Source organism: Calonectris borealis, chromosome 27 (assembly GCF_964195595.1).
Source record: "Calonectris borealis chromosome 27, bCalBor7.hap1.2, whole genome shotgun sequence".
Taxonomy (NCBI): Eukaryota; Metazoa; Chordata; class Aves; order Procellariiformes; family Procellariidae; genus Calonectris; species Calonectris borealis.
The window spans coordinates 2879481-2902120 of record NC_134338.1 but is presented as its reverse complement, the minus strand read 5'-3'; the positions used below and the strand labels follow the sequence as shown (position 1 = coordinate 2902120).

The 22640-nt window shown below is 49.5% G+C and overlaps 2 protein-coding genes across 6 annotated transcripts in view; one reads left to right on the top strand and one right to left on the bottom strand.

The window, feature by feature from the left end:
* The window catches only part of XPO7 (exportin 7), a 49896-nt gene extending 29546 nt beyond the window's left edge, over positions 1 to 20350 (top strand). For 3 of the 5 annotated variants that reach the window (XM_075174673.1, XM_075174670.1, XM_075174672.1), the window contains 20 exons: positions 908 to 1027; positions 1256 to 1402; positions 2215 to 2387; positions 3459 to 3652; positions 4763 to 4868; positions 6210 to 6345; positions 7325 to 7398; positions 8504 to 8584; positions 9086 to 9149; positions 10357 to 10465; positions 10930 to 11036; positions 11528 to 11616; positions 12338 to 12445; positions 13566 to 13648; positions 14219 to 14433; positions 15590 to 15728; positions 16056 to 16216; positions 18106 to 18204; positions 18531 to 18658; positions 18810 to 20350. In XM_075174673.1, the coding sequence (XP_075030774.1) occupies positions 908 to 1027; positions 1256 to 1402; positions 2215 to 2387; positions 3459 to 3652; positions 4763 to 4868; positions 6210 to 6345; positions 7325 to 7398; positions 8504 to 8584; positions 9086 to 9149; positions 10357 to 10465; positions 10930 to 11036; positions 11528 to 11616; positions 12338 to 12445; positions 13566 to 13648; positions 14219 to 14433; positions 15590 to 15728; positions 16056 to 16216; positions 18106 to 18204; positions 18531 to 18658; positions 18810 to 18903 (2427 nt within the window). In that variant the 3' untranslated portion in view covers positions 18904 to 20350. Of the gene's footprint in view, positions 1 to 907; positions 1028 to 1255; positions 1403 to 2214; positions 2388 to 3458; positions 3653 to 4762; positions 4869 to 6209; positions 6346 to 7324; positions 7399 to 8503; positions 8585 to 9076; positions 9150 to 10356; positions 10466 to 10929; positions 11037 to 11527; positions 11617 to 12337; positions 12446 to 13565; positions 13649 to 14218; positions 14434 to 15589; positions 15729 to 16055; positions 16217 to 16531; positions 18014 to 18105; positions 18205 to 18530; positions 18659 to 18809 lie in introns of those variants that run through there. The other 2 variants (XM_075174669.1, XR_012677427.1) reach the window with 2 other exon arrangements.
* Positions 20182 to 22638, bottom strand: PBDC1 (polysaccharide biosynthesis domain containing 1). The gene is made up of 6 exons (XM_075174674.1): positions 22580 to 22638; positions 22431 to 22496; positions 21464 to 21523; positions 21243 to 21383; positions 21047 to 21158; positions 20182 to 20894 (listed from the first exon to the last, which is right to left on the bottom strand). Exons 1-6 carry the CDS (start codon positions 22595 to 22597, stop codon positions 20773 to 20775), a joined length of 519 nt encoding a protein of 172 aa, XP_075030775.1. The 5' UTR covers positions 22598 to 22638; the 3' UTR covers positions 20182 to 20772.
* Between the last annotated feature and the right edge of the window lie 2 nt (positions 22639 to 22640).

The following is a 22640-nucleotide window of genomic DNA, read 5'->3' as shown; positions in this document are numbered from 1 at the left end:
AAAAAAATTGCCTGCCAGGCATTTATCTATCGGATAAATATTTTTCATAATTAATGCTACAATGAAAACATGCCCTTTGGCTAGGGAGGGAAGGGTCCTTCAGAAGTACTTTTTCTGCTGAGACTCTCAGCAGTGTTATTATGTTGAAGGGTTACTTGCTAATTCTGAATTTAGAGCCTCAAATATTCATGAGAGACTTTAACAGTGTGAGACTTTTTTTTTTGTTACTGAATAGAAATCTGAAGCAATTACGCCTTTAATTGTCCTGCCTCTTTGATCAGTGAATGTAAGAGCCAGCAAGAACGAGAAGCCTAGCAGTTGAGCAGGTAGTCCTTACACTGCTCAGAGGGAATGGGGCTTTGCCTCCGGATAAGGATTGCAGGGTGCTGGTCATAACTGGCTGCCGCTGCTCTTCAAAACCCTGTTCACCAACCTGTTACTCCCTACTGCAGCTGCACCCTTGGAATTTACTCTTGATTTAAATTTCAGAGGTTTGGGTTGAGAGCAATTTAATTTTTTTTCTTGCCAGTCTTCTGTTTTCTGCTATACTTTTCCAAGTCTGTGTTAAGTTTACCAGCTTTCCTTGCCAGTCCTAGTGTATTTTCAGTCTTACGCGATCTGTGTTCTCCATTTGAAGAAATCTCAGCATTTTTGGGAGCAGAGTTTGGAACACACCTTTGACTGTCAGGATGGAGATGTTCCTTTGGATGATGTGTTTTTTATCTCTGCTGTAATTTGTTTCTACACTTACATAGACTACACAGAATTGCAAACATGAAGGAGCTGTTGTGTAGTGTGCAAAGGAGCATCAGACTTAAATGATTTGTTGTGTCACGAAAAGGAAACGTGCAGTTCATTTTACTGTTCTGATCCCTCCCTTTCTATTTATTCTCTTTGCCCCTTTTAGGTTTTATCCTGCTTAGTGCAGATAGCCTCTGTACGCAGATCCCTCTTCAACAATGCGGAAAGAGCAAAGTTTTTATCTCATCTCGTTGATGGAGTTAAACGAATACTGGAAAACCCACAGGTGAGTATTTCAGATGCAGTCGGTGGAATTCCTCTGCATCAAGTTTCTTCACCAAAAATACTTTCTAATGTACGTCCCACTTGTGGCGCTGGCAAGAAGGGTGCCACATCTTGCTGCTCCTTTGCTTTTCCTACCGTTCCGCCATAAATATGTGCCTCTTGTAGCTGACCGCCGAGTGTTGCGAAGTAGTGCTGTTTCTCAATTATTCTCCTCTTTTTCTCCTCTCAGAGTTTGTCAGACCCAAATAACTACCATGAGTTCTGCCGATTGCTGGCCCGATTGAAAAGCAATTACCAGCTGGGAGAGCTGGTGAAGGTGGAGAACTACCCCGAGGTCATCCGACTCATTGCCAACTTCACCGTGACCAGCCTGCAGGTACAAAACAGTTTTACTTACCCTCCATGGGTGTTTATGCCCCTTGTCTTCTTTTGAAACAAAATTATAACCCTCTTGTTTGTTCTTTGCCCCTTAATTTGCAGTACGTTATTTTTACCAAAAAATCCTGCAGACTCTGACAGAATCTTGCAGTGTAGCATTGATTATTCTGTGAATTCCTACTGAATGGAACAGGAGCAGTATGTGGGGGAAGGCAGGGTTGCTATGCCTCCAAGTCTTTCCATGTCCTAGCAGGGGCGAGGGGGGGAAACCCTTGTTAAATAAGGCTTATTTTTAGAATTATGTATCATTTCACTATCAAAATGCAGTTGCAGGGATTGCTAGTAATACGAATATCATGCCATATTCCCGCTGAGTTTTCCACTGGTATATGGCTTGTAACTACACCCCTGCACAGAATATGGTTAAAAAAAATTGTATAGCTTACGCAATGCCTTTGTTTGTTAAATTTTAGTATTTATCTGGAAGACAGCTTTAAACTGTACGTTCTGTTTGGGGAGCTGTCTACAGTGCGCTACAGCGTGAGCTCGGCAGTAGTTTGGGAGCAAAGGCTTTGGCTCAGCTACACAGCCTAGGAACTCGGCATTATCTTTCAGTCTTTCCTGAATGCTGATAATGCCCACTGAATTCAGGTGTGAACTGAAATGCATTGTTAAAATTGGCAACCAGATCATTAAAGGTTTTAGATGTTGCTATATCTAGTGCGACATGAGTCAAAACAATATGGGTAAAATAATCAAGGCCATAACTCACTGTTTTCCTTTCCTTTTCTTTCTCTTGGCTCCTGGTAGCACTGGGAGTTCGCGCCGAACAGCGTTCACTATCTCCTAAGCTTGTGGCAGCGGCTGGCTGCATCAGTGCCCTATGTTAAAGCCACAGAGCCTCACATGCTCGAAACATACACACCAGAAGTCACAAAAGCTTACATCACATCCAGGCTGGAATCTGTGCACATCATATTGAGGTAAGAAAAGCAGAGAGATGGCAGCACTTCTGCTTGTCGGCACCAGTCTAACGCAGAAGGCTCTCGTGTGTCTCTCTCCTGAGTTTTCTTTTAAAAACGGGCACGACTGCAGGAAGTTTTGTGAGTCACCAAAGGATTTCGAAGGGAGGCTTACCTAAATTGCATATTCTGTCTCTTATAAAAAGGAGATTTTTTTTTTTTAAGCTGGGTTTTTTTAGATCTTGCTCAATCTCAAATGGCTGAGATTGATCTGAGTGGTCTCCGACATGTTATGGGTAGAATTCATCTTATCTAGCATCATACACCTGCAGCATACTGTTTAGACTCTGAATTGCCATTGTAGCAGAGAGGAATAAGCATGCGAAGTGCGATTCACTTAATTTTTAGAACTCTGCTGTAGGATGGCACGAATTATACCTAAAGGTGTCTTCCCCTCTCCCCTCCCCCCCTTCCTTTGAGTGTAGGGACAGCCTACAGGACTCTCTTGCAGTGCCTGAATTTGTGTGGGATGAATTGCACCTTGTGTGTGTTTGTATTTGATGAAGACAAATGGTCAAATATAGAAGAATAATGCCTCTCTTAAGGAAGACTGATCGGCTGATCCCTTTTTAGGTATCTGGCAATGCCAGGGAGGAACAGCAGGTTTAGCTAGTTCTGGAGTTCGCAATAAACTTATTGTTAAGGTTAGTGTATTTAAAGGAAAAGGCAACTAAAACATTGAGAAAGATGGAAAGCTTTGTTAGACAACCAGAGACCTTGTTCTTGGCACCGCACATTCTGTTCAAAGACCTGGATAAACATTAAAGACATAGAAGAGCTTACTCGTCCCCGGTCCTGATGGCCTTTCCACCTGAACCACTACTGTTCTTCTGATTTATGGCTGCAGTAATGATCAGACGATTACGTCGGTCTGTGTAGCCCTCCATCGTGACAAATAGTAGAGGCAGAGACTTCAGTCATTGGAATTGTGCCTAGGAAAGCATCCTCTACCTGGTAGAAATAAGCTTATGTTATGGTTTAAGCTATCTCTACATTTTAAGTTGTTTTCTAACCTGCTCTCTTGCTGCTTAGGGATGGTTTGGAGGATCCACTGGACGATACTGGCCTTGTGCAACAGCAGCTAGATCAGCTATCCACCATCGGCCGATGCGAGTATGAGAAGACCTGCGCTCTGCTTGTGCAGCTTTTCGACCAGTCAGCCCAGTCCTACCAGGAGCTGCTGCAGAGTGCCACCGCCAGCCCCATGGACGTTGCTGTACAAGAAGGTGAGCGTCTTTGGAGGAATGTGGCCTGTGAGCTTGCTGTAGGTTGCCCGTTCTCAAAAGTACTGTTTCAGAAGCCTGCAGTCCTGGTGAAATCCATAAATGGGGAGGCAGATCTCACAAACATTCCCTTGGAGAGGTGCCCGTATAGTGTAGAATATTTTTGGCTGTGGACAGACACTCCCAACACACACAGCAGTGCTGGCTGAAGATATTGCTGTCCTACAACTGACTCCATTCCTTTTTTGGGGAAATGTAGTGCATCTCCTTGCCCAGTCTTTCAGAGACAAGTTATGAGGATGTTCTCCCATCCACAGGTGGTCAGCACTGCCTGCCCCATCCCTCTTTTGTCTGAGGCAGGATATGGAGTGCTCATTTGAACCTCCCCGCTGGCTATGTGGCAGAAATCTCCAGCTGGTGGTTGTTAATGAGTAACTGGGAGTGAGGTTTTCAGCTGGTGCCACTGTCTGAAGGAGGGTGTCTGTCCGCAGCACTGGGTGGGTTCAGCATGGAGGTTTTGTACTTGCACAGCTGGTTGGTTTAGGAATTGCTTAACACTGGCTGTAAAGAAGCAGTTCCTTTGGAGGTTCAGGTATAGCTGTGTTATGCCCCTGCTCTAATAATGTAGCTGGCTTCCCCTTTCATGGAGGAGTTGGGCGCATCAGCACCAGTATGGAATTTCCTCTTCCTTCTGAAACAGTATTGTCTGATCTAACACAGTACTTCTCTTCTTGTGTGTGTGTGTGGGCAAAACTCCATATGATGTGGACTTCTCCACCAGCCACGTGTACTTTGAAAGAATAAATGCTGCCTGCTGGCATCTGCACATGTTTAAATACATAGAATACAGTTTTACAAGAAAGTGGCTTTCTGCAGTGGAATAGCTTTAAATAACGAAAATCTTCTAGGCAGACCTGGCATTCTTGTGTCTTTTCTAGTAAAGTTGTGCCTGTTCTCCACCAAGTGGAAAATTGAGTAATTTTGGTATAGATGGTCACTAAAGCAGAAAGGTACTCCTTGTGAATCCTGTCTTTGCTAAAATAAAATGCGAATCTCGGCTTCCTCTGTGTAATGTGTGATGTGCTTGGTTCTGATGTCCTCTGTTGGTTTCAGGGCGCCTGACGTGGCTCGTCTATATTATCGGGGCAGTGATTGGTGGTAGGGTCTCGTTCGCCAGCACGGATGAGCAGGATGCGATGGATGGCGAGTTGGTTTGTCGGTAGGGATGCTGACTGTTTTCTAGCTGCACCACTCTTGAAGTCAACAAAAGAATTGCTATTGTGAAGCTGCAACCATGTTCTTCCCCTCTTTTCACTGAAAAGAACAGTGTGGAATTGGCCATCCTGAAAGAAGAGATTGGCGGCACTGGCTAGAGCCAGTCAGCAAACTTCTGCTGTGGCTTGGCTAAATTGGGAAATCTGGGTTATAAGAAAGAGAATGAGAGGGGAAGAGCATGTAAGAGGGGAATTTTACCGGGCTTAAATGCATGCATTGGAGTAGAATTAAATGCATGATGGTTCTTTGCTGGGGTGGGGGGAAAAATCTTTTGTCTAGTAATAATCCAAAATGGGTTTTGTCCGTAAATATGCTGTGAATATTTTAATTTTTCTGTAGCTGCTAAAACTTCATAATGTTGCCTAACACATGCTGGATTTTCGGGATTGTAATCCTCTCCAATGCAAACTTTATTTGATGGATGTGAGAACATGTAGCTTACTACTCATGAACAAGCTTGAGTCACGCTGAGTGCCTTCTGATCCAGATTCTAATTGCTCTGCTTGGAAGCTAGGGTAGGAAAAGGAGCTAAACTGTGAATGTATGGAAGATGGCCTGTTGGTGAGCCATGGCTAACAGATAATATCAAGCACTGGCTTCTCGTGTAGCTGATGAGTTATTGAAGGGGAAATAGTGAGACCCCGTATATATTTCAGCTACCTTTAGTGCCAGCATATATCATACCTGTTCACAGAAGTTTATTTCTGTTTTATCTTCTTTCCCACTCTGTGCTTTGTGGCTCTTGCCAAAAAGAGTATCATTGCTTTTGTCTCCCCCTGTTCTGCTGCATGTGTGTTATTTACCCTAAAATCCCTCCACCCCTTCCTTGCCAGCAAGGTCTGCTCGTTTTGCCCATGCACCGGTCACAGCGTTGTTTCTGCAGGGCTCACAACAAAAGCCAAACTGAAGTGGGAGTGTCGTGTAGAGTCTGGCTCTTGTCAGGGGAGCAGGTAGTGGTTTCACAGGTGGGTTTGAGAACATGATGGATCAGTCACTGGGTAAGTGTGCTAAAGCACCCGAAACTCAGTTCTGCAGCAAATTAAACCGAGGCCTTGCATCCCTGTTAGAAGGGATGTAGAAGCCTTATAATGGCCTCGCATGGAAGAGAAATGTGCCCTAGTCAGTGTTTTGTTATCAGTTTTGTCAGTTCTCGACCCAAAATGACAGCGCCCACAGAAGGTGAAAAATACTGTTGCACGCAGCCTGGAAAGAGCACCATGTGCCAGAAATCCCCCCTTTCTCCCAGTGTCCGTCAGCAAGGTGTGTTTTTCCCACCTCTCTCCAGGGTGCTGCAGTTGATGAACCTGACGGACTCTCGTCTGGCGCAGGCTGGGAATGAGAAGCTGGAGCTTGCCATGCTGAGCTTCTTTGAGCAGTTCCGGAAGATCTATATTGGAGATCAGGTGCAGAAGTCTTCCAAGGTAATCAGTTCCCTTGCTATGTCTCTTTGGCGATGTAAGTCCAGTAATAGCTTCCCTTTTTAAATGAAAGCAAGTGGCATTACTGGTTTTCTCTTCTTTATAGCTGAAAATATTTGAGAGACCTGTCTGCTGTGTTTTGTAGATACGTGTCCGGTGTTAACATTGCAAACCCTGAGCTGTTTTTGAAACACCGTGTTCTGTACGCGTCAGGAAGGAGCCAGTGGCTATGACAGTAGCCTAGAACTTGAGATCTGGGTTCAGTTTTGTTACCTGCCGGGTCTCTGCTCTGACTTCAGATGAGTCCCTTAAGCCTATATATCCGTGAAAGTGTGCGAGTCGCACCGCCTCAAGCACCCGTGAGGAGCCTGAGCTTAGCATCTGTGCCTTGCTTCTTTGGCTCTAAAGTGAAGATAAATATCCATTCTCTTCATCACAAGGCAATTATAGATGTACTGGACTTTGAATGCCTTGGTGCATCTTTAGAGATGCAAATTACCTTTTTCAAATACAAAAAAATACGTAAAGAATGGGAACATCATTACTCTAGAATTAGATTCTCTTCCTTTCCAGTAACCTGAGACCTTCCTTCCCCATCTCACAGACTTCGGAGCAGTGATGTGACAAGGGACTTAGCGTTCCAGACAAATTCACTAAGAAACTGCATGTAGGTGCAGGTGGAGGAGCACAGTTGTTATGTCCCCTTTCCCTAGGAAAAGCTAGTGCTCCATCTTCTGTGTGCAGTATCTGAACCTGCTATGACTAGCGACAGAAAAAAGGTAGCAGTGATTAGGACAAGTGTTGGTCTGGATCAGACCACAAGCATCTCTGTGCATTGTTTGACTGATGTGGGAAAGCCCAGAGCATACGCCCTCACAGGCATGTGTGCCACAAAGGGAGAACAAGTGAAAAACCAATAATCCTTGATCATTACTTGTTTTGTTGACAGCTTTTAAACTGGTGTTATTTTTTTCCCCTCTAGCTGTACCGCCGTCTCTCAGAGGTCCTGGGGTTGAACGATGAGACCATGGTCCTGAGCGTCTTCATAGGAAAAATGTAAGTGTTCCTGCTTGCAGGCATCAGAGTGTCCAGGGTTTATTTGAAGGTGTAACCAGGAAAACTGGAATGTGAGGGAGTGGTGTTCAGTCTAAAGCTAGTAACATCTGGCTACTTGAGAGAATTACAGCTTTTATCAGGGCTTGTGTCACGCACAATATCCAGGATTGATTTATCCACCGTGGATTCTAGCCTGGGCTATGGAGACACAAAAATAAGCCGTATACCGGGATAATGGATTCTCTTTCCAGTGCCTGCTTAGTAAAACCAAAGTCAGAGGGGACGGCCTCAAGCACTCATGCCCTATCACTTGACTATTGGCAATCACCAGCCACGAAAGCTCTATGGGGAGGGGACTGCTCCTTCAGAGGTTTTCTTTGCAAATTGTGCTGTTCAGTACCAGAGTAGCACAAGTCCTTTTCTTAAAACTCTTCCACTCTGGTAGGCACCCTCTTCAGCGTGTTCCTTGGCAGCTCTCCTCTGGACCAAACCTGTCGACTGGCTTTTTGTCATGTCTTTGGCAGCCTCCGTTAGCATTTTGAACCAATTCAGTAGCTCCAATGCTGATGCCCAGTGCCGTGCGCCTGGCGACGTGCAGCCGCTAGCTCCCCCTCCACTTCTTTAGCATCGCCCCCGTCTTTACGTGCATGGGGCCTTGCCTACCCTCGTGCGCCCCGGCTGCGCATCATCCCCAAGGGGTGAAATGGCTCTCCTGGAAGAAGCAAGGGCTACTAGAATTCTGCAGCTGACAGTGGATGGTGCAGGTGCAGAATTGCATACGTCTGCATGTAGTCACTGCCGCAGAATTCTCTTACCCTTGCTGCAGAAACCAGCCCTGGAGTGCCACAGAATTCCAAGGGCCTGGGTATGGGCCAGTGTAGCTTGGGACCCAAGTAGTGAAGATTATCTGAAGGATAATTTTCTAGTCAACCAAATGTAAGTACAGTAATTTTATACCAATATTTTGTGGCTTGTGATGTCTGTGGTTTCGGTGGAGGGTGGAGCTGATGATGTTGGGTGACTTTTGAACTGGAAGAATCCGCCGCACAGCAAAGGGGAAGCCGAGCAAAGCCCTCTGATCCGTCCTTGTTGTCCTCTTCCCTAGCATCACCAACTTGAAGTACTGGGGTCGATGCGAGCCTATCACCTCCAAGACGCTGCAGCTGCTCAATGACCTCTCCATTGGATATCCTTTTCAGAAGAGCTGTTGGGTGCGCAGAACACTTAAACCTCAGGATGGGGGAAGAGTGACCCAGATGCTCGGCTGGAACAGGAGCGCTCTGCGTGTAACAGATTCCTGAACTGCTTCATCTTTTGGGTAGTGAGAAGAGCAGAGTGCGAGTGCTTGGTCAACATCTTATCTAGCTGTTGAATTGCAGTGGATGGCTATAATGTAGTTATTTCTATTTTGGATCATAATTGCTCTGTTACTTCCACAGTTCATTTGTTTACAGTCTATCTTACGGTCTTCTACTTGTTCTTCCTGACGAAGTAAATAAAAATGGTCACTGCAGGTCTCTGCAGAGATGTATGCAACTCGGTTGCTCTTGAAACAAACGGGAGAGAGGCTAGAACATACTGAATAACATAGATGTAAGTCCCCTTCCAGTTTTGCCCTGGAAAGTGCTTTGCAAGCATTGCAGGAAGTTTTCTGCTTACTCGGCTGCTTCCTTAACACCCCCTTTACATACAGTAGTGTTAGAAAGCTGGTGAAACTGAGCGCCGTACAGTTCATGCTGAACAATCACACGGTAAGTCCTTTCCCCTTCTGCTTTTCATCTCACAGCAAACTCCTCTGTCTGCCTTTGTGCAGCTAGAGATAATCCCCTAATTTTAACACCTGGGGACACTTTTGAAGTTTACCTGTCTCCCAGATGCTTCCATCATACTAGATGAGCCTCTGGAAAATGTGATCTGTGTTCTGTCTCTCTTTGTTCAAAGCCTGCCCTTCAATTTTGAGGGGCTGTAATTATGTGGTACCTTTCATCCCCGAAGGGTTAATGTGGGGGTCACTTTACTGTCCACTGAAAGACAGCCATCTCCAAAGTGAAATGCAGGAGACGGCTGATACTGCTGCACATGCAGGCAGACAGCAGTGAGCACTGTTTATGCTATTTAACGCAAAATATAACAGCATTTCAGTGCTCCAGCTTTCATTCTAAAAGTGCTGGTTTGGAAGAAGCGCCATCTCTTGCAGTGGTCAGGATAGCAGCCTTGTTCCTCGGTCACTACCCGTATGGTACTCCGCGTGCAGATCTGGGGTGCTGACTTGAAATCAAAAATGTTAGAATGAGCAACTAGAAGCCCGCAGCAAAGTATCAGATTTCTGACTTGCCTCTGGGAGCATGTGGTCATTTGATGCTGCGATGCTGTAGCGATAGGACTCCCAGCACCACATCCAGAAGGTCTGCATTGACTGGTTGAACGAGGCGCTGTATTCCTTGAGCTGGGGGATATTTTGCAGGCAGTCCCACATCCTGTGTTTGGCCCAGAAGCTGCATTCAGACTGCATTGTCTGGGGCTACTTTTTCCCTGGAGAACGCGGGCAGAGTAACTGGGGATCTGTCTGCAGAGAGCTGGTTTTCAGCAACCTTAATGCCTAAGGGTCCCCATGAGTAAGGGGGGGCAGATTGCTTCTCTGCTCTGGGGGCAAAGCAAGACTTCCTTGTTCGTCTGGTCCTGGGGAATTCCAAGATGAAAGATGATAACTGGTATCTTTGCCAGCAGATAGGACACTGCTCCGGGGTGTGCAGGTGCGGTGCCTGATGCCCTCTGGTGGCCTGGTCTCCGAGGTGGCTGGCAGACGTGAAGCGGTTACGAGATACCCGTGCAGCTCTGCTTCACATCCTTGCACAGGCCGAGAATTAGCAGGGGAATGAGGCATCCTCAGCCCGTGATACAGGAGCCCATTCAAGGTGGTGGTTCCTCTGTAACCCATCTCTTCTCTTCCGATTGCAGAGTGAGCACTTTTCCTTCCTGGGCATTAACAATCAGTCCAACCTGACTGACATGAGGTGTCGGACTACGTTCTACACTGCACTTGGACGTCTTCTCATGGTGGATTTAGGTACTAGGGTCTTTTCCTGGGAACCAGAGCAAAACTCTGTGGTTTGAATGCTGGGCTCTGCGGTATGCTGGATCCTGCTATTTAGGGAGCTGTAAGCTCTTCCAGAAAAGGATGCTGGAATGGGAAAAGGCAAATGTGATAAGGAAAAGGAGGGGAAAGAAGCTCAAGAATGGCTTTGATGCCACGTTGCTGGGTACAGGTAGTTCAGAGGTGCACACCACCAAGGCTGGGGCTAAATTTTTCCTTCATAATATTCCAAATGTTTTCCTGATACGGCAGAGTTTGTTCTAAGCCTTATCTGTAAGTTAGGTGTTGACAGTAATAGATGACCTGTCTGGAAACCTGTGGTCTCTCTGCCTCTAGCTCGGTGGGTCAGCAATGTCTGAACGTCTAGCACAGGCAGTACTGCAGGGCGCAGGGATGTGCGGTCTATTTCCTCCTGATTTCTGTTTTTTTTCCTTCAGGGGAAGATGAGGATCAGTATGAGCAGTTCATGCTTCCCCTCACAGCTGCCTTTGAGACTGTGGCCCAGATGTTCAGCACAAATACGTTCAATGAACAAGAGGCAAAAGTAAGTTGGGCAGGACCTTCCCTTTTATCCATGCTCTCCCTACTCCTTCGCTTAGAGGCTTTGACATTTTCAGTTCAGACAGACAGGAGGGAACAAATAACTCCTGCAGAGCGAGAGCCATTCTGCCCTCTGAACGAGACAAGGAGATGCTGGAGTGATAGGTGCTTTTCTTTCAGTATGTGGGGAAGCGGTGGTGTGCCTTGTATCCCTTGGGGTCTAGGTGTAGTTCATAACTGAAGCAGTGAGCCTCATTGCTAGCTTTCCTTCTGCTGGGAATGAAGGACTCCAGTCCTGTCACTGCACTGGCTCAAATTAAAGAGGGCTCGGGCACTGAAGAGGAAGAACTGTCTAACCTGGGATTGGCATCCAGCACAGAAAGGCTGTATTGCTGTTGGGATGGGAGGAAGGGAAGTGGCTCTGGGCTGGTGCAGCCAGGGAGGGAAAGATCCAGACGTGTTATATTTTAATGTATCTTTTCTTTTGCAATGCAGAGAACTTTGGTTGGTTTGGTGAGAGACTTGAGGGGAATAGCCTTTGCCTTCAATGCCAAGACCAGCTTCATGATGCTGTTTGAGTGGATGTATCCTTCTATTGCCCTGAAACTTGAGTTGTCCTGTCTGTCAGTGGGGAGGACTCTGGCTGACTGCATCCAAATGCCCTATTTTCCCTGCTAAATCCTGACTGGGGTTTCTCTTCACTTTTATAGTACTCTGTGTCCTGTCTCGAAGGCCTAAAATAGATTTGACTTGATCTGTCTGCAACCAAGTCAACCTAGAAATCTGCTCAAAGCTGAACTGTTGGGGTTTTTCCGATTGGACCTAAAGAGATTTGACCTGTAAAGCACAAAGGCCTTTAATGGGATGCTTGTTTCTCAGCAGCAACAAAAGCTTTCCTCTTGCTCGCTAAAGCCAACAGCGGTTGGTATCTTTGTCCTCTTGGTGAGAGCATAGCTGCTCAAAGAGCACGGTATCTGGGCTCTGGATTTCTCTTTGGCTGGTGAAGGTCAGCTGGCTGTTGCAGTGACAGATTTTTGTATCTGTCTTCCCTTTCATTCAAAACCTCTTTGGTTCTGGTTTTTTCTAGTATAAGAAGTGTGTATGCAACTCCTTCAACGGACTTAAGATAATTTTTTTATCATTATTATTATTATTTCTGTGATAAAGCAGCATCTCTGTTTAACCTTGTTGAGTAAGCTCCTTCGCAAGGTTTGGGTGCAGTACACAAAATATGTCTTTTTGGTAGAGGTTGTGACCTTTTCTCTTCATGCAAAGCAACAAAGTTCCTTAGCTTTCACCTTGCAGCTACCCATCCTACATGCCAATCCTACAGCGGGCAATTGAACTCTGGTACCATGACCCAGCCTGCACTACACCTGTCCTCAAACTGATGGCCGAGTTGGTACATAATAGGTATGAACCTCCAGCATCTGAAAGCTGGCAGGGATTTGTGTCTGTCTGCTGCTTCAGCCTTTGTGTGGGTGTTGGTGCCCAGTTGTGTTTTCTCTACGTCAGTCTATTTATGCTGTAAAGGCTGCTAAGGGGACGGGGGAAAACCGGCACTGTTTCAGTAGGGAAGAAAATCTAACAGTTCGGGTATCAGTCACATCATGACTCGGTCAGACCAAGAGAGGCAATCAATAAACACTGAATTCGTTCAGCATCTGCTTCCAAGGACAGCACTAAGATGGAGGCAGGCAACTCATGTTAATTTTTAAAACCTGTGTTTGAATGAGCGTCGTTCTATCTGGCAGCCAGATGACCACTTTTGCTTTAGAGCATCAGCTCTCTTTACCAGCAGAGAGGTACTTCTGATGCTATTCAGTTAATTCAGAAGCTGTCTAATCTGGCAGTGGAAGGTTGCCAAGATGTTGCTCTGCCTTACAGCCAGCTGAACACAACCCTATAGGAAGGGACCGTTGTTACAGACGAGTGGAAGGGACACAAGGTTCAGGCACAGTCATTTGAGAGCTGGCTCTCCGTACTGTCAGACTGTTTGCCCCATCCGAGCGGCATCTTTGCAGTAGGCCAATCCTTACTGGAATACGTCCACTCATTTATTTCAGAGGTGAACTGGACAACTCGCTGCGCTTCAATTGTAAGATCTATTCACTGTTGGGGGAAAAAATGCCAAGCTCTGAATTCTTGGTCATGTTATGAATAGGAGCTAGTCAGCCTGCCCTACAGTGCTGCTTCCAAGATGTTCGCTGTGTTTGTGTACAGTAGCCTAGTGACTATTGCCAAGACAGGATTTCCAGCCTCGAGCTTGTAATATTCCTAACGTCTGTGAAATATAGGCCCTTTCTTCTGTGACAGCAGAGCTTGTCTGTCCCTAAGTGGCTGTGTCCTGTCTGGCTTTGCTAACGAACAGCAGTATTTTCTACCAGACCAGGGTGTTTTGTTGAACTCTGGGGAGCAGCCCTGGGAGGAGGGTGCCCCAGTACGCAGCAGCACATGGAGGTGCTGGAGTATGACTTTTGTTTTTATTCCCAGGTATGTTTGAGCTCAAATTTATTCCCTGTCTTTCCATTAGATCCCAACGGCTGCAGTTTGACGTGTCCTCACCGAATGGCATCCTGCTCTTCCGAGAAACGAGTAAAATGATAACTACGTATGGTGAGTACCCAGCAGGTGGGATCCGGGCAGCCTCGGTCTGCCCTTGACTCCTCCGCTCGCTTGAGGAGCGAGGGCTGGGGCACTTGCCAGCTCCGAGGGCAAGCCCGGGCTGGGAAGCCATGCCAAATCGCTTGCTGAATGCATGCTTAGCTACAGGGAGATGCTTCTGCTTGAAGTGCTGGGTAGGCAGGCAAGCAGAAGGGGCAGGGTGTTTGCCGTGAAAATGAGGAAGAAAATGACAGCAACGAGCAGGAGCCCAGCTGAGCCCTTGTGAGTGTGCAAGGTGACATGGGCAAACCTGTGAAGCAAGTAGAGAGCAATCCTGTCCTTATGCTGTCCTGTTTCCACAGCAAAATTACATGCAGTTGTGTTCTCCCGTGGTTCCTAGTAGAGCCGCACTTTTAACTTGTGTCGGGTTCCTTAACCTTTGCTGGGGAATAAGTCTTTGGTGCTTGTGGCTGACTTCTCAGTCACTCCTTACGGCTCTACTTTTGTTTTTCCTGCACCCTGGGGGAGAAGGGGTTTGGATGTGGTTGCTGAAATACTGAGTCCGCTTCTGTGCTCGTGCAGGAAATCGTATCCTAACGCTTGGGGAGGTCCCAAAGGATCAAGTCTATGCCTTGAAGCTCAAGGGGATTTCCATCTGCTTCTCTATGCTGAAGGCTGCGCTGAGTGGGAGCTACGTCAACTTTGGGGTCTTCCGTCTGTACGGGGATGATGCACTGGACAATGCCTTGCAAACTTTTATCAAGCTTCTGCTTTCCATCCCTCACAGTGACCTTCTGGTAAGCTGACACCTGTGATTAGCAGTGTAAACACATGGCTAGGGAAGACAGGGTTGGAAGATTATGCAGTAAAGGAATACTTTAATCACAGAGACGAGTGAACTTGTGCCACTTCCTGGAACCCCAGCTATAGGCACAGGCCAGCAGGAAATTACAGCTCCTGGAATGTGCAGCGGCAGGTCCTGCGTGAAGGCTGTAACCCCACCACCCAAGGCCCCGCTGGGCAGCCCCGCTGCTCGGCTCTCCAGCAGGGTACGCTCCAAGTCTCGGCAGAGCAATTACCAAAATAATTCCTCCTCTATCTGAAAAACACTTCCTGCGAGTGAAGGATTGTTCTTCCCTGTATTGCCTGTGGGCAGAGATCTTGATGCATCAGCAATTATAGTGCAACCTGCTTGCTGAAGACATCCACCTACAGAGTCTTGCTCCTATCCAGACCTCGTATACAGAAATCCATTTTGCCACAGAGCTTTGAGACCCTATCAGCGCAGTCCTACTTGGCAACATATCAAGGAGAGAGGGCAGCATATATTCCTCCCAAGTCTTATCTGTCTTATTACCATAGCAGGATCTGAAAGAAATTGTTGCCATCTTTGTGACTGCATTCAGCACGTTCTTGGTTTAATATACCAGTGGCCAAACCATTGCTCTTGAGACATGCAACTCTTGAGATGGGGCCACTTTGCAGGACTCCCAGCAGAGTCCCCCCACCGTTCTGGGGGCTGCTGAGGGGTCTGGCACTGGCTGCGGTGCAAGCTGCTGAGCCCAGCACTGCGCATGTTGATTTTTATGTGATCTGGCACTCTGCATGGACACCTGGAGAGCCATTCCTATCTCTGCATCTCCAGCACTGGCATTAGTCAGTTAACACTCCCCATTTAGAAAAGAACGAAGCAGTGAGGAAAGATGGTTTGATATAACAGTGTTGGGAACCTGCTGGGCCATTGTTGCTGGAGCCTGTTTGGAAGGCTCTTGGTGGGGGAGAAGAGGGGAAAATATGTTGGCCCATAAGTTATGCTGTTAGAGAGGCTGGTTTGTTCTCCTTCCAGGAGATTCAGTAAGCAGTTTTCAGGTGATTAATGAATGGGTTGGGTCTAGCAGAAAGCCTTAACTGATGGTTACAGTTAAAAGTCTTTCTCTCTTCCTTTCTCTGCAGGATTATCCCAAGCTCAGCCAGTCATACTATTCCTTGCTGGAAGTTCTTACCCAGGACCATATGAACTTTATAGCCAGTCTGGAGCCTCATGTAATCATGTATATTCTCTCTTCCATTTCAGAAGGCCTCACTGCACTAGGTAACTACTTCTGCTCTCTGTTGTGCTCTTAGGGCTTTGATTTGGAAGTGGGGAAAGATTTTGGTTGCTTTGAATGCATGGATAAATTAAGATGTACCTTGTGAATGGGTGGAGGAGTTTCACCTCTGTTAAAGCTGGAACATTAGAGATAGTGAATGTGTCAGTGAGGAGGTTGCCGACTCATTTAGGGTTAGGTGGTTCTTGCTTGCAAAGTCCCTAAAAGGACCCAGATAAGTGGTGGTGTTTCCCCGGGAGCCTGCCCAGGTGCATCTGAGCAAGGGCAATGCTGGCAGTACCCCAATATCTTCCCCTTTCCTGTTCTTGCAGACACCATGGTTTGCACAGGCTGCTGCTCCTGTTTGGACCACATTGTCACCTATCTCTTCAAGCAGCTGTCTCGCAGCACCAAGAAGAGGACCACACCTCTGACCCAGGAGAGCGACCGGTTCCTGCACATAATGCAGCAGCACCCGGAGATGATTCAGCAGGTAAAGACCGAAGGCGTAGAGCCTTGTTGTGGCCTGGCATGGTAAACTCCCTGATAAGCCCTGAATTTTCTTAGCATGATGTAATATGGGGGCTGCATGCTCTCAGCTCTAGAGCCCCGGGCTTTTCCAGAGCAAAAAGGATTTTTTGCTAGTATTGCATCTCTCCTACACATTCATCATATGGTAGATCTGATTCAAAGCCATGCTTCAGGGCCATGGTTTTCCCTGTGCAAGGAACATCATTTTTGCATTTCAGAAACGAAAGGAAGTAGCCAAAAATGAGCTTTTTTCTTTTTATTTTATTTTTTTTTAAAGAGAAACACAGTTACGAGCAGTGCTGGCAGTTCATAGAAACGAAGCCAGGAAACATACCTTCAACCAGAGAGCATGCGCTCTTCTGCTGCTTTGAAAAAATCAGGGTTTGTTCAAATCCCTGGAACAATTCCACGGTACATGTGCACTCACAGCAGAGCAGGCACCGTGGGGTCCCCGTGCTTAACAAGGCTCTGCGTAGACTTCAGCATACGGGAACAATCTCCGCTGTGGCGCTCGTGTTGGGACCACGTGAAAGTTGGGTTTGCAGCCTGTTGGAGCACGTGCTGCCTTGGCACCGTTCATGCCTGCCCTCAGAACGGCCTCTGCAGGGTGAATTTGATAATCGAGTTTTTTACATGCTGGTAACACATCTGCCATCTGTCTCCCGCCTCCGTCCGCAACACCTCTGATAGACACGGAGCTTGCTGGGATTTGTCTTCTCTCTGGGTCAGGAGCCTCTGCGGTGGCAGAGGATCAATAGCGAGCTGAGACATTTTCCTTGCTTAGATGTTAGCTCAGCATATACCTACACGTACCGTGTAGTTCAGGTACCTCTCTGTCACTTAATGACAGATGGTTCTGTTCACAGAGGCTTTGGTGCTCCAGAGAGCCCTGTGCTGGGATCTGGATATCCATACCTTATAGCAGAACTCTCTTATACGCCTCTTGCCTGGCCGTACTGCTTTAAACAGCAGTGCTTAGTGCATTTCTGACGGCGTTACCAAACCTCACTCGCTGGTGCCTGTCAGCATGACTCCCACGTGAAAGCAGGGAATATTGTTCCACCCTTGCTGATAGATCAAACGCAAAAAAAAGCAGGCTTTTTTGGGGGCTAGAAGCTGTGTTTTCTGAGGATAAAAAGAGAAACTGCGTCTTCAAACCAGCTAGGTTAGATACTGGCTTAGCCTTAGGAGGCTGTGGAAGGAAATGCAGACGCCCCTAGAGTGGACCAGAGGACGCTCCCCAGGGCAGCACAGCGTGCGCGCTCTGCATTTAAGCACTTGCTATTATCTTGTTTAAGTGAAGATGAGAGGGTCTTCTCCTGGCTAGCTTGGGGCAGGATGGAGCGTGTCAGGAATAAATCATAGAATCACAGAATCGTTCAGGTTGGAAAAGACCTTTAAGATCATCAAGTCCAACCGTTAACCTAGCAGTGCCAAGTCCACCACTAAACCATGTCCCTAAGCACCACATCTACACGTCTTTTAAATACCTCCAGGGATGGTGACTCCACCACTTCCCTGGGCAGCCTGTTCCAAGGCTTGACCACCCTTTTGGTGAAGAAATTTTTCCTAATACCTAATCTAAACCTCCCCTGGTGCAACTTGAGGCCATTTCCTCATATTCTAACAGCTTTCAGCACCTCCTCCCCGTGCCTTCAGTGAAGTTCTCCACCAGTTCATGGGGGCTCCAGGTCCTCCTCTGGTCCCATGATGCTGAGAGCTCTGTAGCATTGAGGCTGCAGTACTGGAAGCATTAAAGGTGAATCGTTGCTCCTGAGCCCGCAGGGTGCTGTGGTGAGGCGAGAGCTGGGATGGAAGGGCTGGTTTTAAACCTCACTTTCCCTCTTCCAGATGCTGTCGACAGTGCTGAATATCATCATCTTTGAGGACTGCAGGAACCAGTGGTCAATGTCTCGGCCTCTGCTCGGCTTGATACTGCTCAATGAAAAGGTAAACATCCCACCCTCCCGTCGCAGCTGGAGGAGCTGTCTGGGCTTGAGTGATGCTGGAGCCTTCGGGCTGAAGGGAGCAGAATGGTGTCGGAGCGGGTGGTTGGGAAGTCGGGACTGGAGAGGTTGTGTGTCAAGGGAAGGGTGTCCAGCCCTTCCTTGCAGCAGCCTCGGCACTAACGAATCCTGCTAACTTTCATTTATAAGGGCACTAGAAGTCACTTGAAGAGCTGTAACGTGTTTCCTCCCTCTTCCCGAGAGCCCTGTCCCAAAGCCAAGGTGGCTATTCCTCTGAAAATTAACCCATCCTTCTCTTGTCTCCCCCAGTATTTCTCTGACTTGAGGAACAGTATAGTGAACAGCCAGCCTCCAGAGAAGCAGCAGGCAATGCACCTCTGCTTTGAGAACCTCATGGAAGGCATCGAACGCAACCTCCTAACCAAGAACAGGGACAGGTCAGTAGCCAGAGAGCCCTTCGTGGGGCTGAGCCCACAGCTTAGTGCAGAAGCACAGCCTAGAGAGTCCGTGGTCCTCGCGGCGGGAGAGCAAAACACTGGAGAAACGGGCCACCTCCTGCTCTAACACGCCGCTCTGCCTTTTCCTTAGGTTTACACAAAACCTGTCGGCGTTCAGGCGAGAGGTGAACGACTCCATGAAGAACTCCACCTACGGCGTGAACAGCAACGACATGATGAGCTGACGTCTCCCAACTCCACCTGTACAGAGCAGCATCTCTTTGGCCTGGCCCAGAGGGGTTACCGTTTCCGATGGAAAGAAAAGAGGGCGTTTCTAATCCCTGCTCTTCCCCAGGGCTGGATTGCGGCGCTCGCTTTGGGCCGTACTCCACGTCCCGAGGGAGGAGGGAACAGGAGGGGTTGTTGAGCTCACCGGGGCAGGGTGCTTCTGTTTCCGTGGGAGGGGGTGGAAGGGCATAAGCCAGGTGCAAGAATCCAGCGTCTCCCTACCCGAATGTCTGCGTGGAACGCCAGCGCTCTGCTGCAGCCTGCCTTGTATAAACATGTACATTTTTTCATAACATTTTGAACAAGGTTTATATTGACTCAGTTTAAAAAAAAAAAAAAAAGTGTGATTGAAATTTTTACAGAGTCCTGGTGCACCGGTGCTGGCGTGAGGGTTGTGTATGCGAGTGAGGAAAGCGTGTCCTGCAGGCCTGAAGCTTTACTGGGCGAGGGGTGGGTGTGTGAAAGTGCAGAGATATATTTAGTGACAAGTGTAGAGAGAAGCAAAAAAAAAAAAAAAAAATTCAACAAAAAAAAAAAGCATTGTAAAATTCCAAATGTATATTTTTTCTTATTAAGCCCCTTGAAATCACAACTTCCTGTTACCGTCTTGCCCTTGTTATTAGGAACTCTAAGCCATGCCGCGTGATCTTTCATTCGTGCTTGCTCGTGGGTGTCTCTCCTGTCCCCCGGTGTAGCAGTAGGCGCTGCCCCCTCGTCAACCCGCTTCTCGCAGGGCCCTCGCCTCCCTCCCTCCGGACCGATGCCGTGCCGGGCGCCTGCCCAGCGGCGCTCTCCTCACTCTGCCTTCTCCTTTTCTCTTTTCTCCCCCCGTCTCAGTCGAGCGTGGGATGCTCGGGCTGCGGGCGAGCTTGCCGCGCTCTCCGGAGCTCGCAGCAGCGAGCGCGGCCGGCCCCCGCGGCTCCGAGCGAGCCGGCAGCGCAGGGCTGCTGCAGCATCCTGCCGCCTCGGAGGGTTCTTAATAACAAGGTTTGCCTAGCATGAAGTATTTAACACCCCCTTTAAAATGATTCCATTCTTTTCTAAGTCACCATAATAAATGTTTTGGATATAAAATTGACTTACAGAGGAAAGCTGATGGGGGAGGGAACCTGTTTGCCTTGTACTTTTTCCACTATTGTTGCTGCTAGTCGTGTGCATCCTCTTGCTCAGCTCTACCCACAGACACTCGGTCCTTAGGGCTTCAGTTTCTCTTCCCAGACACCACCTACTCTTAATTTTATTTTATTTTTCTTTTTTTTTTTTTTTTTTTTGTTTTCTTTCCTCTGGCGATTGTGTGTTGGGTCCTTTTTCGCGTGAGCAGATTGCTGGTTGACTTGTAAGGGTGTTTGCTGCATACAGTGTAAGCATTGTGACTGCAAATAAAACTTCAATGGTTTCTACTGAGCCGTGTCTGCCTGGGCATCGCCTGCGCCCCACGCTCTCCCCTGCGCGCACCCTGCCTGCTGGGGGGGCGGTTTTCCAAATGAAGTGGGTTAAAAAAAGCCTATTTGATTTGCGTGGGTAGATCGTACTCTGGCACGGGGCCTCGAGCGGTGCAGGCAAAGGTCTAGCCAAAAGCGAAGTGGATTCAGCAATACGTCCGTAGTGGTTTTGGTCTGTTCTGGGGAACAACCCTTCCAGCACAAGGAATTACTTTTTTTTAAAACATTTATTTACAGTCTGCTAAACAGAGGAGCAGGGCAGGCAAGTACAGCCCTGCTCTCCCCCCTCTCCAAGAGCCTCCCCCTGCCCGGGCAGGGACCCCCAGCGGGGCAGGGGCCTTTCTGCCCCTCCTCGGCTCGGCAGCGGGTGAATTCCTCCCATCCTCACCCCGACGCTGCTCCCTCTGCCGCGGCAGCCGCCGGCCCCCTGGCACTGCCGTAGACCACGCTGTTACAGCCCTCTCTGTTCCGAGCGATTTCGATGGCGAAAAACTGGATTCTGGTGGCTAAAAGAAGGGAGAGAAAAACTTAAAAGAGCAGATCTGTGGGTTCAACTCTCCTATAGCCTCGTGCACCCCTTTTCTAGCGGGGACGGCGCTGGCTCCAGCCCGCACCGCGGCTGTCGGAGCCCAGCCGAGCCGTGCCGGCCCTGGCTCACCGAAGATGGTGTTCTCCTCGGTGTAGTCTTTGCGGCAGTCCAGGCGGAGCAGGGTGCCGTAGTTGAAGTCCTCCACCACCCCCTCGAACCGCAGGCAGAACGGGCGCCATTTCTGGGGAGAGAAGCATCGGCATCCCTGGAGCCCGGGGAAAAGGGGGAAAATCCGTGTGTTTTCCCCTCCTTGCTCCCCACCGACCTCCTTGGCAGGCTCCGATTTGAGCTCTTCTGGGTCGAGCACGTCGATTTTGAGATCCCTGAAGGTTTTCCTGAACTCGCCGTAGATCTGGTCATCAACTTTGGTGAGGTTCAGAAACTTGGGGTCGACGGAGGAGATGAGCTACACAGGAAGACTAAAGAATTAACCGTGACCCCCCCCCCATGAGCCCCCCCACCACCTTGAAGCCCCCCAGGACTTACGTTGAAGTAGACCTGGGCGTGCTGGTGTGCCTTCATGGCCCAGGCCAGCTCCACGCGGGGCTGCGGAGGCAGGAGCGGGGTCAGCAGGGCTGCGCCTGCCGGGGGGGTCCTCCCCTCCCCTTGGGGGGGGCGAGGGGAGTGGGGGGGAAGGTGGGGACAGCTTGTGGGTGATGGTGTGGGGGTCTGTGGCCAGACACAGCGGCAGTGGGGGTTCACGGGTGATGCTATGGACCTGCAAAGTCCAAAGCACTCCCCGCTCTAGGGGCTGACACCCCCTTGGTGCTGGGGACCCCCCAGGACCAGGACCCTCTCCTGGGGCTGAGACCCCCCCTGGCCTAGGACCCCCCCGCCATGGGCTGGGACCACCCTCCCAGGACGGGGACCCCCCAGGCCTGGGACCCCTTTCTGGCGGCTGAGATCCCCCAGTGTAGGGAGCCCCCCTGGCCTAGGACCCCCCCACACCATGGGCTGGGACCACTCTCCCAGGACGGGGACCCCCCGCGGGGCTGGGATTCCCCCCTCCCCTCCCTGGGGCTGGGACCTTCCTGGACTGGGACCTCCCCTGGGGCTGGGAGCCCCCCAGGACTGGGACCGCCAAGGCTGGGCCCCCCCAGGAATGGGAGCCCTCTCTTGGGTCTGAGACCCCCCCAGTGTAGGGAGCCCCCCTGGGCTAGGACCCCCCCCGGGGCTGGGATTCCCCCCTCCCCTCCCAGGACTGGGACATCCCCGCCCCTGGGGCTGGGACCCCCCTAAGGGTTGGGACCCCCCAAGGCTGGGACCCCCTCCCGGGACAGGGACCCCCCAGGACTGGGACCCCCTCCCGGGGCTGGGATTCCCCCCTCCCCTCCCAGGACTGGGACATCTCCTCCCCTGGGGCTGGGACCCACCCAGGGCTGGGACCTCCCAGGACTGGGACCCCCCAGGACTGGGACCCCCTCCCGGGACAGGGACCTCCCCCCGTACTCACATCGTTGCCGAAGGCCTCGGCCGGCAGCGACAGGGCGTGAGCGGCCGCGGCGGCCTCGCCGGGTCCCTGCGCGGGGAGAAGCTGCTGAGGGACCGGCGGGGGGACCCCGGCCCCGCGCCCCCCGCCCCGCCGCCCCCCCCCGGCCCCACCAGCCCCGCCGCCGCCATCGCCAGCGCTGCCGGAAGCGGCGCCGCGGCCCCGCCCACGCGC